This window comes from Nelumbo lutea, chromosome 2, assembly GCF_056320005.1.
Source record: "Nelumbo lutea isolate HS-2025 chromosome 2, American lotus-T2T, whole genome shotgun sequence".
Lineage (NCBI taxonomy): Eukaryota > Viridiplantae > Streptophyta > Magnoliopsida > Proteales > Nelumbonaceae > Nelumbo > Nelumbo lutea.
Genome location: NC_142685.1, coordinates 9,044,051 through 9,061,123, shown reverse-complemented (window position 1 = coordinate 9,061,123; position 17,073 = coordinate 9,044,051). Strand labels below are relative to the sequence as shown.

At 37.1% G+C, this 17,073-nt stretch overlaps 1 protein-coding gene across 3 annotated transcripts; it reads left to right on the top strand.

Moving 5' to 3' along the window:
• Positions 1–8,639: 8,639 nt before the first annotated feature.
• Positions 8,640–14,937, top strand: CNGC15 (cyclic nucleotide-gated channel 15). Of its 3 annotated transcripts, none has more exons than XM_088967587.1 (8): positions 8,640–9,189; positions 10,025–10,102; positions 10,238–10,793; positions 11,244–11,456; positions 12,358–12,650; positions 12,758–12,869; positions 13,700–13,936; positions 14,032–14,937. In XM_088967587.1, the coding sequence occupies exons 2-8, from the start codon at positions 10,038–10,040 to the stop codon at positions 14,731–14,733; spliced, it is 2,178 nt and encodes a 725-aa protein (XP_088823713.1). In that variant the 5' UTR covers positions 8,640–9,189; positions 10,025–10,037; the 3' UTR covers positions 14,734–14,937. The 3 variants fall into 3 exon arrangements, with proteins under 3 accessions (XP_088823713.1, XP_088823715.1, XP_088823714.1); XM_088967589.1 differs by lacking the exon at positions 8,640–9,189 and adding an exon at positions 9,312–9,686; XM_088967588.1 differs by lacking the exon at positions 8,640–9,189 and adding an exon at positions 9,321–9,737.
• Positions 14,938–17,073: the final 2,136 nt, after the last annotated feature.

Sequence of the window (17,073 nt, the reverse complement as noted above, 5' to 3'; positions counted from 1 at the left end):
GAATTTTTCGACTTATTTCATTTCGTCTTCGTGTGAAAGATGCCCCTCCAACCAGATAGGCTGTGGGCTGCCAAGATTTCTATGTAAAAGTTCACTATTGACTATCAAATCTTTCGGAAGATCTTTCAAAAAAGACTTGTCAAATGGCATCCTAATCTTGTTTGGATTCTCTGCCGCCCCATCTACTGAATTTTCTCCTAAGAACTATCATAAAATCCTTCAATGTGTATGTGGGTTAGAACTTTACCTAATTAAAGTTTTGAATTGTTTGGGGTTTTACCTTTAAGTAGCTGTTATTAACTAATAATAACTAGGATGGTCATGAGAGCTCCAGGGATCACTCTCATCCTGCTTATGGTTAAGTCGATCAATTATACTGGTTCTTTTTGGTTGGCTTAACAATTGCAGTGTGTCTCCTCTAGCCACATTTCTCGTACTGAGTATATTACTTATCATGTGCTGGCTATTTCTTTTCGGAACTGTCTGTAATCACAAATACGTGTGAACGGTTAATTGAGTCAAACGGTCTGACCATTTGAATCGAATAGTAGGTTTGTTTTGATAAAAAATAAAAACTTTAAAAAATTAAAAAATGGATAAAACCGTTCAAAGAGTTTGAATGGTTAATTGCCCGTGTTAGAAGTTTGCTGACCAAAATTAACAATTTTTGCGAAAATTTCGGTTTTGGGGAAAAATGAAACCGGTCCAACTGTTCAGTCCTGTCTGGTTTTGAAAACCATGGTCAAATTAGAATATTACTTCTCATTTACTTTCTTCGAATTAAATATTAAGGCTCAGTTTGAAAGGAATACAAATACAAATATGTGGAGTGCAAAGCCTTGTATTTTGTATGTATTTGTATTGCACATATTTGTATTTATACTTTCTCCAAATTGATCCTATGAGTAAAAAAAAAAAGAAGAGCATGATTACACAGATTACTGAATTTTTTAAAGAAAATCTACCTTGGAAGACAAAATCCATGGTTTCCTTGTTGCAATGTGTCATGCGTGTCTTGAGAAGATAGGTTCTTTTTTGGATATATAAAGGAAGTAGTTGGGATGTAGTAAGCTACATTCTCTCCACAAGCGTATCTGGGCATCAGTGAGATCCGCATATTTTTGCCGTTTGATGATCAAAAGTGTGAACTCTTCTAATAAGACCTGTTCACGGACCCGGCTTTGGGCTCGTTTCATAAACATTTTATACTGTTTTGGGTTCGGGCTTCAAGTGGATGTAAAGAAATTTTGGGAAAATTAAAGTCTGAGTCCCACTTAAGAACAGATTTGCCTGTGATGTATGTTTATTTATTTATTTTTTAATTTAAAATTAAGGGCTAATTACTTGTTATAATGATAAAATCTCAGATTATCAAGCATGAGAATGTGGGTTTGAGCCAGAGTGGTCACTTTGTGAGAAAAAAAAAATGTCAAACGTTAGGATCATATGTTGGCATTTTATGGTTTTAGTGATTCAGATTAAATACTTGAAGCTTGTTTGTTCTCAAATTAAATACAGAGGTGCATTCTCTCCACCTGCATTTATTTATTGCTTTTTACATTTGATTTATGTTTTCAAATTAAATACAGAGGTGCATTCTCTGCACCTGAACCACAGCACATGGCTGGGCTGGACTTAAACAGATGCCCACCTGCCGTGCTGGATTGTAGGACCCAAGGTTCTTTTTTCTTTTCTCGTTCAGTGTCTTAACATTTTATTTTTGAGACTGAGAGTCCTTTCTCTGACGTGTTTTTCAACCGGGAGACTCTCCTAGATGTGGGAGAAGTTCCAAGAAAAGGTAAAAGGTGATGTTTTTCTTTTGCTAGCTCTCCGTTTAAGTTAGTTTTTTCACACATAAACTTGCTTCTTATAGTGAACTTGTTTTCTTCTAAATACTGTTTTGGGCATATGTAGCGTGTTGTTGGTTCTCTCTTTTGGACTGTGAGGGAACACACACAACGCCAAAACTGAGAGTTATTGTATCATGGAGGCCAACCGCCTAAAGCCTTCTGTAACGACGTATACTTTCTAAGAAGTGGAAATTTTGATTTTAAGGAGAGCGTACATTGCCACAACTCGAACTATTATCGATGAACTTCTCGTTAGTAGACTGAAATATACTCTTATTTGGCATTGGAACTTCATTTGCTTGCTATTGCCGTCATATATCTTTACTATTTGCAACATTATATCCAGTCCACCCTGGATCAACATTGGGTAATAGCCTTAGTATTTTTATTGTAGACTCCAATGAAGTGCAGAAAGGAATTAACTGATCGATAGTGTATATTCATCAAATCTGATGGTATTGGAGCATGTATTAGGATAATCCTAATGATAAAATTGTAGAAAACTCGAGCTAAAGTTGAAGATTTATGGGATCAACTTTAAGTGAAGTGAGACCAACATGTGTTCCACCCCTTTGATCTCTATTATCTGTTCATGCCTTAATGGCCAGTGATGTTGAAAATTAGGAGTGCAACTTGGGCAGGCTCAACTTGAGCCCGAACAGACCCAGCCCGAAATTTTACATGGGTTGAGCTTAGATTTTCAGTCCTTGGGCTGGGCCTGGGCCTGGGCCTAGCCCTTAGGTAGCCCAAAGCTGGCCCTAGTCCAGCCCAACTATTATGTAAATTTTATATACATATATAAAGATATTTGTATGTATATAAAATTTACATAATAGTTGGGAAAATCATTATTAATTACCATTATCAAAATCATTATTAATTATCATTCCAAATTAATAATGAGAAAAATTATCAGTAATTAGTTAATACCAGTAATTATTATCAGTAATTAATTATTATTGAACATAAAAAACCAATTACTCAAAAATAATTAAGGTCATTAAACAAAGAGTAATTAAAATTATTTAGTAAATAATAATTTTTAGAAATTAAAATTAATAATTAATTATCTGTCCGAATTAAAATGGGTAATTTTAGCAAATAATTTTAAGTAATTAAAATTTTCTATTAACATTTTTTTTAAATAATAATCAGTATTATTAATAGATTAATAATATATTAGTAATTATGAAATCATAATAATAATAAGTATATTATTATTATTATTATTATTATTATTATTATTATTATTAACTAATAATATATTTTTATTATGTGTGTATTGGCTTTGAAATCAGTAATATTAAAGTATTACTATTATTATTATTATTATTATTATTATTATTATTATTATTATTATTTTTTATTTTTATTTTTATTAAGTAATTAATTTGTTATAATTACCATTTTTGTTAATTCATAAAATAATATTTGCTTTTATAATTCTTTAAGGTTAACAATATTGAATAATTAAAATTTTTATAATTTAACTTTCACTAAATGAAGTATTTATTGGAGAATAATAATGGTATTAATTATAATTACTTGTAATAATAATAATGTAAATAAGTAACACTAATTATATATTTATAAAATATTTAATGTGCATTAATATTAATATAAAATGATTATATCCAATTAATAATTAACATTATTAAAATGATTATTAATTATCATTAATTAATTACCATTCCGAAGTAAAAATTATCATCATTAGTATTAGTAATAATTAATTATAATTATTGATAATAATAATAATATAATTATATTAATTCATATAATATTATTAATTATAATAATATAATTAATTATTTCATATAAAATGTATGATTTATAATTTCTAATAATAATTATAATATAAATAATTAACATTAAATATTTATTTTGAAAATAATTAATATGAGTTAATATAAATATAAAATGATTATTTCTGAATTATTAATTACCATTATGAAAATATTTATTAATTATCATTTCGAATTAATAATGAGAAATATTGTCAGTAATAAATTATCAGTAATTAAGTATTACCAGTAATTATTATAAGAAATTATTTTCCAAATTAATAATGAGCAATATTATCACTAATTAATCATTATCAACAATTAAGTAATAGCAGTAATTGAAAGTGGGAAATTCCCACTTCTCACAACTTTGCATGGTGGTGGGCTCCACTCTGCATGTTAGTGGGCCCTTTTCTTGAACTACTATTATTCAGAATTTGACACATGTTTAGTGGGCTCTATTCTTAAACTACCACTAATCAGAATTTGACACGTGTTCATTTTGTTTAAATCTTTAGAATGACAGGTGTCTAAATATATTTGGGCCACATGTCTAACTGTAAGGGGTTTTGCCCTGAAATTATTTCCCGTACTTAGTACTTAGTATAATATATATAATTAACTTTCCCGTACTTAGTACTTAGTAATCTATATATATATATATATAATTAACTTTCCCGTACTTAATACGGGGTCATTGGCCGGGCCTAAGTTGACCATAAACCTAGGCCAACCCGCCTGACATGCACCTCTCTTGCAAATATTTCCAAGATCATGTAGCAGATAAGGATAAAATTCCCCTACATCGACACGAAGATGGGTTAATTGGCGATGGTAAGTGATGTGGCAAAATTATGGACGATTTGATGATCTGGAGATGTGCTTCCAAGTCCGAAGGGCAAATAAAATGTAAATAACGTGTATGCTTGGAAAACGGAAAAGCCCAAATCAAGAAACTGATGAATAGATTAGATTAGACACCATAGAATAGGATATGGGTGGAAGTGTGGTTAGACTAACTAGACAATGACATATTTGTCTGCAATTGAATGACGGTGATTTTATTTGCCTTTCTCAATTGGTGCCGTGATAGCTACGATGGATTTTAGATCTTTTAATTTTTCAGCCTGTTTCTGTTTATTAATGACTAATGGATTACAATTCTCTAGCCTATTGAAAAAAAAAAACATTATATGGAGAGTAAGTGCGGATTCCAATCTACGCCAACGAACTCACAGATGACACGAGAGAGAGAGAGAGATGCATCAAAGTTGACATGGGAGAAAAGCTTTGGGTTGGTTTGATAAACAAAAGAGTTTATTGATGGATCAGTCTCATAGTTGTGTTGTGTTGGCAAAGAGGTTTGACCGCACGAGCGAGGGCACACATACACAAACCTTTTTTTTTCTATTTTTTTTTTTCATACACACACCTATCACCTATGCCTTTCGTGTTTATATAAAATATATTACTGGTGCATGTTCTGTGCTTTCTGTTGGTAGTGATCTATACATGGGCAGAAAGGTAAGGTGGAAATCTGGAACCCCGGAGAGAAGTGCCAGCTATATTATGCCTTACCATGTTCCGAGTTGGGTTCTGTTTCTCACGTAACGCGTTTCACACTAGATATATTCCCGATGTACGGCAAAAACATGCTGTGAGTTCGGTGTGAGGCGCGTAGTGTCAAAGCAGATCCGGACTCCCAAGCCCCAAGTTCATTCACGACCCTTCGGAGTGTGTGTATTTCACAAGTCCCAACACAACACAACACTATCCGTGCCTAAACCCATTCCCCATTCCCCGGAGCAGGAGTTCTGGCGGTGGCGGTGCCCGTCACCCCGTCACGCGCCATCGGCCCATTCCGCCTCCGACTCCGCCTCCGCGTATTATGAAAATTAATTAATGCCCACGTGCTGGAATCTTTGAGACATATTTCAGTGTGTGTGGAGTGGGGTGTTGCGGGGCGAGGGTACAAAGCTTTTATTGTTCGTTCGGGACTTGGGCTCACTTGGTGGGTCCCGCCCCTATATCTCGCCCCGCTGTCGCTGTCGCTGTCGCCTCCTTACCCCTTACCTTACCCAGTTACCCTCTTCTTCTTTTTATTGGAATGTGGATTACTGTTACATATTACTAGTACACTGCATACTGGTTTCATTTGGTAATGAGATGCCAGCTCTGGTAAGTAATTATTAATATTTCCCTGATCAGACTCCGGATCTACTGCCTACGAACTCTGCCCATGCCTATCCATAATACATTATCTCCGGTGAATTAGAAACATCTCTCCCTTTATAGTATTATATAATGAGATATTCTATTTCTATTGTTTAGAAACCGACTTATTAATGATTTACGAAGCTTCTGAAACACAACAAGGTAATGACAACTTATATCACGGGTTCTGTCTAATCACGTTTACAACTTGAAGGAACATCGATTCACCAATTAATATGTTGATTTTATACGGCACCAATTACATACCCTGACTTCATCTCACCGGGACGGAAAAACCATCCAAAGGGATTGGGATCCCACATCATCGGGATTTCACATCTGCGCCCTCCATAATCGGGTCAAAATGTCAACTTTAAATCAAAATCACACCAGAATGTCAGATTTTGATGATATTCCAATTGATGGTTTTCTTACTCAAAATTTTTCAGAAAAAGTGCGTTGTACCATAGTGGAGAATTCTGAATTCAACCGTAATCTTATACCGGGGTGTAAACTGATCGAATTTGGATCGGATCAGGTAATATCCGACTTCAAATTCAATTATAATCAATCAGATATTTGATTTGATTCAATATTCCATAGATATTGAAAATTAATATCCAAATTCGAGTCCAATTAAGTATTGGAATATTCGATTTAATTCGAATTTTATTAATTAATTATTCTAGATAATTAATAAATATTTTATTGATATAAAGTATATAAATTATTTATATTACTTAATTATATAAAATATTTTACATATTGTATATAAGTATTAAATAATCGTTCGAATTTCGATATTTATCAAATCAAATGAAGTCATATCCGATTAATTATTCGGTATGAATAGGATATCCAAATTCAACCGATTAAATATTCGAATTATCCAAATTCAATTCGATTATGTTGAATGTCGAATTTGAAATCGAATTTTCAAATACCGTTGACACTCCTAATCTTACATAATTTAAAACGACAAATAACTTCACCCTAAAATATCAATACCCGCTCATGTATTGGCATCAATTCCAAGCTGACACCTACCCCAACTATACTGTGGGGCTAAGAATTCTTAGGGTGTGTTGAACAATCATTCTCCCAAATTTTTTTCCTTTGTTGATTGTGATGAATTTGCCTTTGTACACCAATTCATGCTTTGGTGCATGGCTATTTAGATAAAATTAAATCCATTCTTTAAATGGTGCAATAGATTGCTATTGGTCGAATGTGATTTGCATACCCAATGCTAAGCATACATGCTGAGAACTTCATGTCATTATTTAAACTCTTTGTTATTAAAAGTAAAAATTCCCAATTAGTATCTTGTGCTTTGGGCCTAATGTCACTTTGGTCTTTGAACTTTAAAATGCAATAATTTAGTACCCAAACTTTTAAAATATACCAATTTAGTACCTATTCATTAATCAGTTGTTAACTAGTTGCTAAATGGCATTTGAGAAAGGTACAAATTATCTTCAAGTGTCATCTAATTTTCTTTATCGACCACTCAAATGTTGACAACAAATAAACAGCCCCAAATCCTTGCCTCTTCTATTCTAGAAATTTGGGGCCATGTCTTAGTGGGCATTTTGGTGACCCCACCTTTCTTGAATAGAAGAGGCAAGAATTTGGGACTGTTCATTTTTTCTCAACATTTGGATGATTGATAAAAAAAAATAGATGACACTTGAAGGGCATTTATGTCTTTTCAAATGTCATTTAACGGCTGATTAACAAATAGGTACTAAATTGGCACATTTTGAAAGTTTAAATACTAAATTGTCGCATTTTAAAGTTCAAGGACTAAAGTGGAATTAGACCCAAAATACAGGGTAGGGAATTTTCCCTTATTAAAAATTGTAAATAATCGGGTAAGTGATAATTATCTCCTTAAACTTTCATTTGTGACAAATATCCTCTCCTAGTTTAGTTAGATGACAAAAATGCGTTAAATTATCAAAATACCCATTTAAACTTTCTTTATTTTATTTTTTTGCCCTTTTCTCTTAAATCGTAATTGACTAAAAAATATATCCATTTTCTCCTAACAAAACCACTAAAATAAGAAGAATCATTTCATTGATATAGAAAAATAAGTTTCTTTAAAAGTTTAAACTAATGTTTTCATTTCACTGATATGAATGTCTCTCTTCATCTTAAAATTTGAAAATAAATCAATAAAAACAAAATAAAACCTTAAAATTATATCTATAAAAAAAGGCTCTACCCATTTGAATATTGAAATCCAACAAAAAATCTATAAAGATCTATTAGAGCAATTAAAAGAATTTCAATATTATATTTAGAAAACTAATCCAATAAAAAATAAATAAGAAAGGATAGTTTAGGGATTTAAAAAATTTTAAACAGCTGAATGAAAAAAAAATTTTTGAACTTTAACAAAGGGTATTTATTGCAAAGTCAAAGGTAACAGGGGTCTTTGTAAAAATTAAACTTCAAAGTGGTAATTCCGTAACTGTCAGTCTGTAACTGACCCCGTATATGGGAGGGTCTTTGTAATTACCCAAAAGAAAGAATCGTTTTAGTGGCATCTAAGTAATATTCAATTGAAGCAGAACGTCAGAACTCAAAACTCACAAGAGAAGCAAAGCGGAGGATCAATATTCAATAAGTAAAGCCAGACAACAATCTAATAACGAAAGAATCAAAAGTAAACGCTTTGACACTTGGCACCAAAACATTGGTTATGAGAATCCATCGTAGTCAACTCCTCGTAGCTTTAAAAATAAATAAAATAAAATATAACCTCCGCCTTATTTTTAATTTTGATCCCTCGCTCGTCCGGAGATTCTCTCGTGGACGTGGATCTATCTTTTTGTTTTTCTCTTATATTTCAGAAAAAAAAAAAACCACACACAGTCATACATGCAGACGAACACAGAAACTAGAACATAACAGATTGATAATCTTCTGTTATTATTATTATTTTATATAATAAAATTTATATTTTATTTGTTTACTTAAATAATTTCACAGCTTTCTTCTTTGAAACAACTACAGCCAAATAAAGAGAAAAAGGCAAATTCATAATTCAATAGAGAAGAACAGTAAAGCGTTTCGTGACAATAGAATCTGTTCGGCCCCATTCCATCAAAACCTTCTTCTTTCTTCCTTTTCTTTTCGATTTACGTTTTCAGGAGAGATTAATTTCATCGTTGTTTTTCAACCGAAATTTATTTACAAATCTAAAATCTCACTATCGATAAGAGAAAATGACAATGGTAGAGAAAGAGAAAGAAGCAGAGGGAACAAAAATAGAAATACTGAGAGATTGATTTTCATGCTTGCTGTTTATTGGCTGGAGGAGAACAATGTCGGTAAGTAATTCTATTGTATGCACAGTGTTCTTCTTTTCTTATATCAATCTCATATGACTATGAGAAAATTAGATCCTTTTTTTCGGGTTTCTAATTTAAATAAAACTTTAACTTTTGTATCATTGTTGTCCATTTTGAGTTTCGATGTGGTGGACCTGTTTGGATCCTCTGTTATTCAGTAATATCTACCTCGGTTTTCAACTTTCTTTTCCTTCTTTTTTTCCCTTCTTTGGTCTCTGTTTCATTGGATCCCCGTTCATTGACACTATTCTACCTTGAACTTATCAATGGAGAGTAGAATTTCTTTCTGTGAAAATCTAATATGGATCAACTGCTACAACTGAATCAAGAAAAAAGAATTTTATTGGTGTCCGAGCAGAAAACTCTTTGTAATTTCATGTTTCGAATTATGCTTGCCGCCGACATAAAGAAAAGGGATCCCGATTAGTAATTGATGATGTTTTCAAACAACCCAGATTCTACTCTCTTTAGAAAAGGTTATTTGGCTACAAAAATTCCTGCTTCAATTGACATGTTAAGGACTTAAGGTAAAGGGACAAGAAATTTAGAAATTTGTCCATGAGGCGGATCTTTTTAGAGGCACAAGGCAACTAAAAAAAAAAAAAAAAAGAGGTTGATCACATGTTAGACCTACACTTTTGACCCAAAAGGAGGGAATCATCACAGCTTCTTCTCCAAGTTGATAGTCTCATTTCTCTTTTTTACTTTCACATATAATTCATGAATGTGGCTTTAATTTCTTGTGCTTCAGTTTTCAAATGTTATTGTTCTCCGGTGGCCTCATGCTTATCAAGTTCTTGCTTTATTTTTGTAGCGGATCAAGGCGTATGAATGATTCCAGTGGGGGATTTCTTCAGAGCACAATGACATACGGTAATTCAAGATCGGTGAGGTATGTTCTTCTTCGGTTTCACAGTCATAGATTTGAAAAAGAAAAAGAAAAAGAAAAAGAAAAATCCTACCGTTTGTTATTGAATTCTGTATATATAAAATGATGAAATGTGGTTTGTTTTACCCAATTTCTCAGATTTCAAGATGATCCAGAAGTTGCAAAGTCCATACCAAGCAAAGGTGGTCATGTGATTAAGCTCATGTACAAGATTGATGGCACACAAATACCCGAGACAAGCTTTAGGAAAGCCGAGAAGGAAGTAGCTCAGAAGTCTGGGAAGTCATTAAAAGCGAAAGTGCTGTCGAGAGTGTTGTCTGAGGACTATGAGAGAGTGAAGAAGAAGATATTGGACCCTCGAGGCCCTTTCATACACAGATGGAACAAAATTTTCTTAGTAGCCTGTTTAGTTTCCCTTTTTGTGGACCCTCTGTTGTTTTACTTGCCGGGGGTTCGGAAGGAGGAATGCATAGATATAGATACGCCACTCGAAGTAGCACTCACAATTGTAAGGACTGTAGCCGATGTATTTTATGTGGTTCAGGTTTTTGTCCGGTTCCGAACAGCTTATGTTGCTCCTTCCTCTCGTGTATTTGGGAGAGGGGAGCTTGTTATTGATCCTTCAAAGATTGCTTCTCGGTACCTAGGCAAGGGCTTCTGGATTGATCTTCTAGCTGCTCTGCCCCTTCCACAGGTATGCCACTAATTACACCTCTCTCTCTCTCTCTAGCCTGCATTCCTTTTAAAGTAGGAGGAGGATATATAACTGAATTGTGGCAAGGTGAGAAAAAATTTTCCCCTTGTATGTTGAAACAGAGTTTTTAGTGCTGAGTGCCCCTGTTTCAGTTCTAGATTCTCAATTACTCTATGGGCCTTCATTGAGCGACTGAGAGCAGCTGGTTATGAACTTGGTGAGATACTGAATCATGGTTTTGGGCTGGGGTTTAGAAATTCTGTAATTCCTCATTTCTCTTCATGATTTATTGGGTCTTAATTGGTTTAGTGAGGCTCAGTGTAACTTTGTGGGGATTGCCACAAAGTTTTAGTACATTGTTTGAGCTGTTGAAGTAGTTAATTTTGACAGTGCCTTAGTATTTCAAGGTTCAGATGAAGTAAGAAAAGAGAACCTTTTTACATGTTTCAGGTCTTAATTTGGGCTGTAATCCCAAATCTAAGGGGTTCAACAATGACCAATACCAAGAATGCTCTTCGCTTCATCATTATCTTCCAATACATCCCAAGGCTGTTTCTTATCTTTCCACTCTCATCACAAATTGTCAAGGCTACTGGAGTTGTGACAGAAACAGCTTGGGCAGGAGCTGCTTACAACTTGATGCTCTACATGTTGGCAAGCCATGTGAGTACCTTATTTAATTGAACCAGAAACACATGCAACTATCACTAGGTTTACATGTATACTGACATATCAGTTGGCCCATGAAGGTTTAGTCGATAGGTGGAAACTGTGTTTGCATATTGTGTTTTCAAGAGCTTGGTGGGGAAGCAGAGCTAAGTTGAATCATTCAGCTTAAGTCACTGCACCTAACTGTTTCTGAACCTAAATGCTTGTGTTTCTAACTAATTTGAGATGCCATTCTATTGGTATCACATATTGGATGTGAGATCATTGGTATTTCTGAGGTGTGCAGGTTGGACTAAATCATCAAAAAATGGCAATTCAACATTCTGCTTAGATCAAAGCTTTACAATGATTTTTTTTTAATGAAAATTGGTTGTAGTTTTCTGTCTAGGCTGAAAAGCTACCATGAAATTACTCATTTCTATGAAGGTGCCAGATGTAACCTGGAATTGGATCCGACCTTCACCCTTCCCAATTCCACTCTCTCTCTCTCTCTCTCTCTCTCTCTCTCTCTCTATATATATATATATATATATATATATATATAGGATATAGGAGTCTGTTGGTATACCTGTTATCAACAAAGCAGAAAGAGACATGTTCGATCTGTGTTGAGAATCCATGCTGCAAATATGAATTGTTCAGTTGCCTAGCATGCAGGGTCACCTGTTACTCGGATTACATAAATTTGATCCCAATAAACTTGTATATGGGACTTTGGTAGTTGATGGGTGGATCAGAACTCAGAAGTTAGGTTTGGCCTGAGTAAACCATAAATAACATGTTCTTGTGTAACTTTGGGCTTAGCTCAGAAAAATATCTTTAACGACACTGGTGGTGTTTTTGTATGAAGTTTGATTATTAACTACAAAACCGATGACTTCCCATGTTTGAGAAGGTAATAGGAGCCTGTTGGTACCTTTTATCAATTGAGCGACAAGAAGCATGTTGGAGAAAGGCCTGCAGCGTTGAGAACTCTGGGTGTCAATACGGGTTCTTTGACTGCCGTTTGATGGATAAGGCTGATAGGGTTGCCTGGTTCCAATCGAGCAATATCACGGATCTGTGTAATCCGAGTAGCAGCATCCTTGAGTTCGGCATATATGGAGATGCATTAACATTTGATGTTACATCCTCCACATTCTTAAGCAAGTATTTCTACTGTCTTTGGTGGGGCCTCAGAAACTTGAGGTAGATATCTTTTCCTTATTCCTTGTTTATCCTCCATATTTGAAGAAGGATGTAATGTAATATTTGTATTAGTAAATTAAGGCATTATGTTCTATCGACCTGTGCAGCTCTTTAGGACAGTCTCTATCTACAAGCACTTATGTTGGAGAAATAAGTTTTGCCATCATAATTGCAATTCTTGGCTTGGTTCTTTTCGCATTGCTCATTGGGAACATGCAGGTAAGTCTAACCTGTCTGTCATGGATTTTCCTCAAACTAATCTCTTGGGTTACTATCTGTTCTAGTGAGTTTGATTTCATGTTGGATTTGTGGAGCAAAATTGGCCTTAAAAAGGGATAAACTCACTTCTACGAATGGTGGAACTTGGTTGTTCATTATTTCATTCGTTCCTTCTCTTCTTTTTGGGGACTCTCTTCTCACTAAATACCAATTAGACCGGGATGGATCTACTAGTTATAACATAGTAAGCACGTTAAATGAGCACTTGATAAAATATTAAGTGGGTATTAATCTTTTTCAAGTGTAGGCTGGGGGTATTTTAAGGGACAGGTTCAAAAAAAAAATTTAACTACTCATTTAACGTACTTACAACGTTGTGCCTACCTGCAGATCCCAACTGTCCAAACTAAGCCTTATGAAATTAGATGAAAATTAGTCTCCTAAATCTGCGCATGTACCAGTGTTTGAGAGTGGTTTTCCTCTCTAAACGGGCTCTTGAATAATTGCTAATTTAGATAAGCTCATTTATCTGACTAATTGAGCATTTGCTCTGACGTTATAAACGGGCTTTTCTGTAATGAAAGGGCTTCTCCAAAACGTAAGAAGCCAAAAGCCCAAAATTTTTTTCTGCTTTCTGGGCTTTCTACCAAACCAAACGCCAATCGGGCTTTTTTTTTTTGGGGGGGGGGGGGGGGGGGGGGGGTGTGGGGAGGGGGGGTTGTTTTTGGCTTCTAATAAGCAATATGCCCAGCCCAAACTCCCAAATGCAATGATTGGGCTGATTTCCAACCTTCTGCAAGTCAGTGAATGAGCTCTTAAATCTTTTACAGACATACCTGCAATCAACAACTACCCGATTGGAAGAGTGGAGGATAAAGCGAACTGATACAGAGCAATGGATGCGTCACAGACAGCTACCCCAGGAACTGAGGCAGTCCGTACGAAGGTACGACCAATATAAATGGGTTGCAACTCGGGGAGTTGATGAAGAAACTCTTCTCAAAGGCCTACCCATGGATCTCCGCAGAGACATCAAGCGCCACCTATGCTTGGACCTTGTTCGACGAGTCGGTATCGATTGTATATGTTTTATATATGGTTTTCTCTTTTCATGTTATTGAATTTTAATCTGTCTGACTTGAAAAAAAAAACAAAAAAACAGGTGCCACTGTTTGACCAGATGGACGAGCGGATGCTAGATGCGATATGTGAGAGGCTGAAGCCTGCGCTGTGCACCGAAGGGACGTGCCTAACGCGGGAGGGTGATCCAGTGAATGAGATGCTCTTCATCATCCGAGGCTCCCTGGAGTCTAATACTACGAATGGTGGTCGTACGGGGTTCTTCAATTCATGTCGCATTGGCCCCGGTGACTTCTGTGGCGAGGAACTGCTGACATGGGCGCTTGATCCACGCCCAAGTGTCATCCTTCCGTCGTCCACACGCACGGTCAAGGCCATTTCCGAAGTCGAGGCGTTCGCACTCATTGCCGATGATTTGAAGTTCGTGGCGTCGCAATTCCGTAGGCTTCATAGCAAGCAACTTAGACACAAGTTTCGGTTCTATTCGCACCAATGGCGCACATGGGCTGCATGCTTCGTTCAGGCAGCATGGCGTCGGTTCAAAAGAAGGAAGGATGCGGCTGAGCTCAAGTCTCGGGAGAGCCCCCAGACCGCCTCGCCTGCCCCAGCTTTTGAACGCACCGATTTGTCCAGTACCGTACCACCTATGTCAGGCTTCGCTGTGTATGCCGCACGGCTAAAGGCCAGTAAGAGAGGTGGGAGCAAGTCCTGTGGTTCAGATTCTAGTGTGGTTGCGTCGTTGCAAAAACCAGAGGAGCCTGATTTTACTGTAGAAGAGGAGTGACGAATGAAGCCATCTCGCGCTGGGTGAGCTTCACCTTCAAATGCGTGAAGGTGAACAACCTACTACTCTTCACATGGTGTGCCTATCATGCAGTAAGCATGTTTGTATGAAATATCTGTGTATGCGTGACTTCTGTGAATACTTTTTTTTTTTGTCTTTTAACCTACGGAAGAGTAAGGAATTAACTAGTCGCTGATTGATTCATTTCGACATGCCTCAGGTGATGTTGAGGAGATCTTTTAACCAGTAAAGGCCGTAGTTTTAGAAGTTCTTTTACAACCCTTTCTCTCTCTGTCTCTAGTCATAGTCGATCCGAACAATTGATGATAAGGCTGGGAAGAATGGGACGATGACAATCGAGTTTTCTCTTGGTTTTTAATGCTAGCTAGGAAGCGTAAATAATTAACTATGTTGTGAGGTGTGCTAGAATTAGGGGACTAGTGTCTCTTTCCTCTACCGCAAAATTGTGGTAATCCATCCTGCACAGCAACAGTAATCAAGTAACGGAATTGGATATATATATATATATATATATATTCTGCCAGGCAGAGTGAAATCAACCTCCAAGAATTAGAAATTGGGATGATTTGGTAACCCATAATATTATCATTTATCACAAATGCCTCTGAGTTGTGGGTGTGGGCTTACAAGTTGTGTCTTGGGCCTGGCTTGGTACTAATGACGGGCTTGCTTTTGTAAGAACAAGAAAAGGATTGGATCTTCTGGTCTACAAAAATCTCAATGAACATGGGCCTGCAGGCTTAAACAACACCTCTTTATCCATACAATTATTACCTTACACCTTCGTCACACCTCAGCAAATATCCGACTCTCTGCTCTGGCGGTCGCAATTAGCCACAGTAGTTGGTCCTTGGACTGTGTACGGTGCCAGCAAGGAAAAGGGAGACACAGAGACGTAGACAAGCAACAATTTCTTTCACAGTGGAGTCGAGCTTCATTATTAGTCCCACAATAATGGCGTTTTTTTTAAGTGGAAAACTGGCCAACCGATTAGAACAAATATAGTGTCAACTTGCGTCATTTAGGGTTAAAGGAGATTATGGAAAATGCGGAACTCATGCAGAAAAGAGACCGAAAGAGATAGGGATAGAGATAAAGATTAGAGAAAGAGAGGGGAGGCACGGGCACCAACTACTGTGTAGTGGGCTGTGGGGGATGGTCTGTGTTTAGTGGTGGGAATGGCTCCACCATTTCCTTGATTAAGTTCTTAATGCGCATTTGGCAAATTTCAAATAGAAATTGCCCGTATAGATCACCATTTGAGATGGACAAGTGGTCCTCAGGAATTCGAAAAAAAAAAAGGTGTGACCAGTGACCACCCCATATCTCAACTTGCAACGGTGACGCTTCCAACGGGCTTTTTTTTTTGAGGTTGTTATTAGCTTTCCAATTTTGAAAGAAACTAAGGGCCCATTTGGTTTGTGGGAATAGGGGTCTGCAATCGGAATCAAAATGGGCCATTCCGATTTCAATGATTTAGTTGAACGGAGTTGGAATCTGATGAGGGCAGATTTGGCCCTCCAGTGAAATTGTGACATGTGGCACCTCGTGACAACTAGGAAAACACCCAGCCAACAAACTTACAAAGTTGGTGACCCACCCGGGCACCAGTCTGGCCGGCCTGGCGTGACCTGCGTGTGGCACGCGCGACCTGCGCGGTGCGCGCGCGGCCTGCGCGACCTAGTCGACCTGGACCAGCCTAGCGCATGATCCGGCCAAGCCACCCATAAGGCACCCACCGACAAACCTGGCCTAGACATTGACCCGCCGACTAACACAGACGCCAGCTTGACGACCTGGTCTAGACACTGACCCGCCAACTGACACAAGCGCCAACCTGACAACCTGGCCTAGACACTGACCCGCCGACTGACGCAAGTGCCCCCTGACAACCCGGCCCAGGCGCCGACCTTGCCGCCTGACACAAGCGCCAGCCTGACGACCTCGAGGAGCTCACCACCGTACCCCGGTTCTGATAGGACGCGACGAGTCTTACCGTTTGGAGGCTTTTCACCCACCTAACCCGCGAGGACTTCGGTATAAAGACCTCACCCCCCAAAGGGGAGGGGGATGAAAAAAGGGAAGTAACCCCTACTCTCTAGCTCTCTCATTATCTTCAAAGCTCTCTACAATAAGAGTGCTAACTTAAGCGTCGGAGAGCCCCCACTGGGAAAATACCCCCGGGACCTCTGATTCAGTTCTCACAGGTCCTTCAGCTCCCGCCGCCTACAAAGAGGAGGAAAAGATGGAGTTCTCGGAGGTCCCTCAACTCCCGCCACCTACAAAGAGGAGGAAAAGATGGAGTTCTCGCAGGTCCCT

Bases quoted from the DNA above. Each gene is read 5' to 3' on its own strand.
- CNGC15 (XM_088967587.1), top strand. From the start codon at position 10,038: ATGAATGATTCCAGTGGGGGATTTCTTCAGAGCACAATGACATACGGT. The intron at 12,870-13,699 runs GTAAGTCTAACC...AATCTTTTACAG, and splicing joins TGCTCATTGGGAACATGCAG to ACATACCTGCAATCAACAAC. The intron at 13,937-14,031 runs GTCGGTATCGAT...ACAAAAAAACAG, and splicing joins GCTTGGACCTTGTTCGACGA to GTGCCACTGTTTGACCAGAT.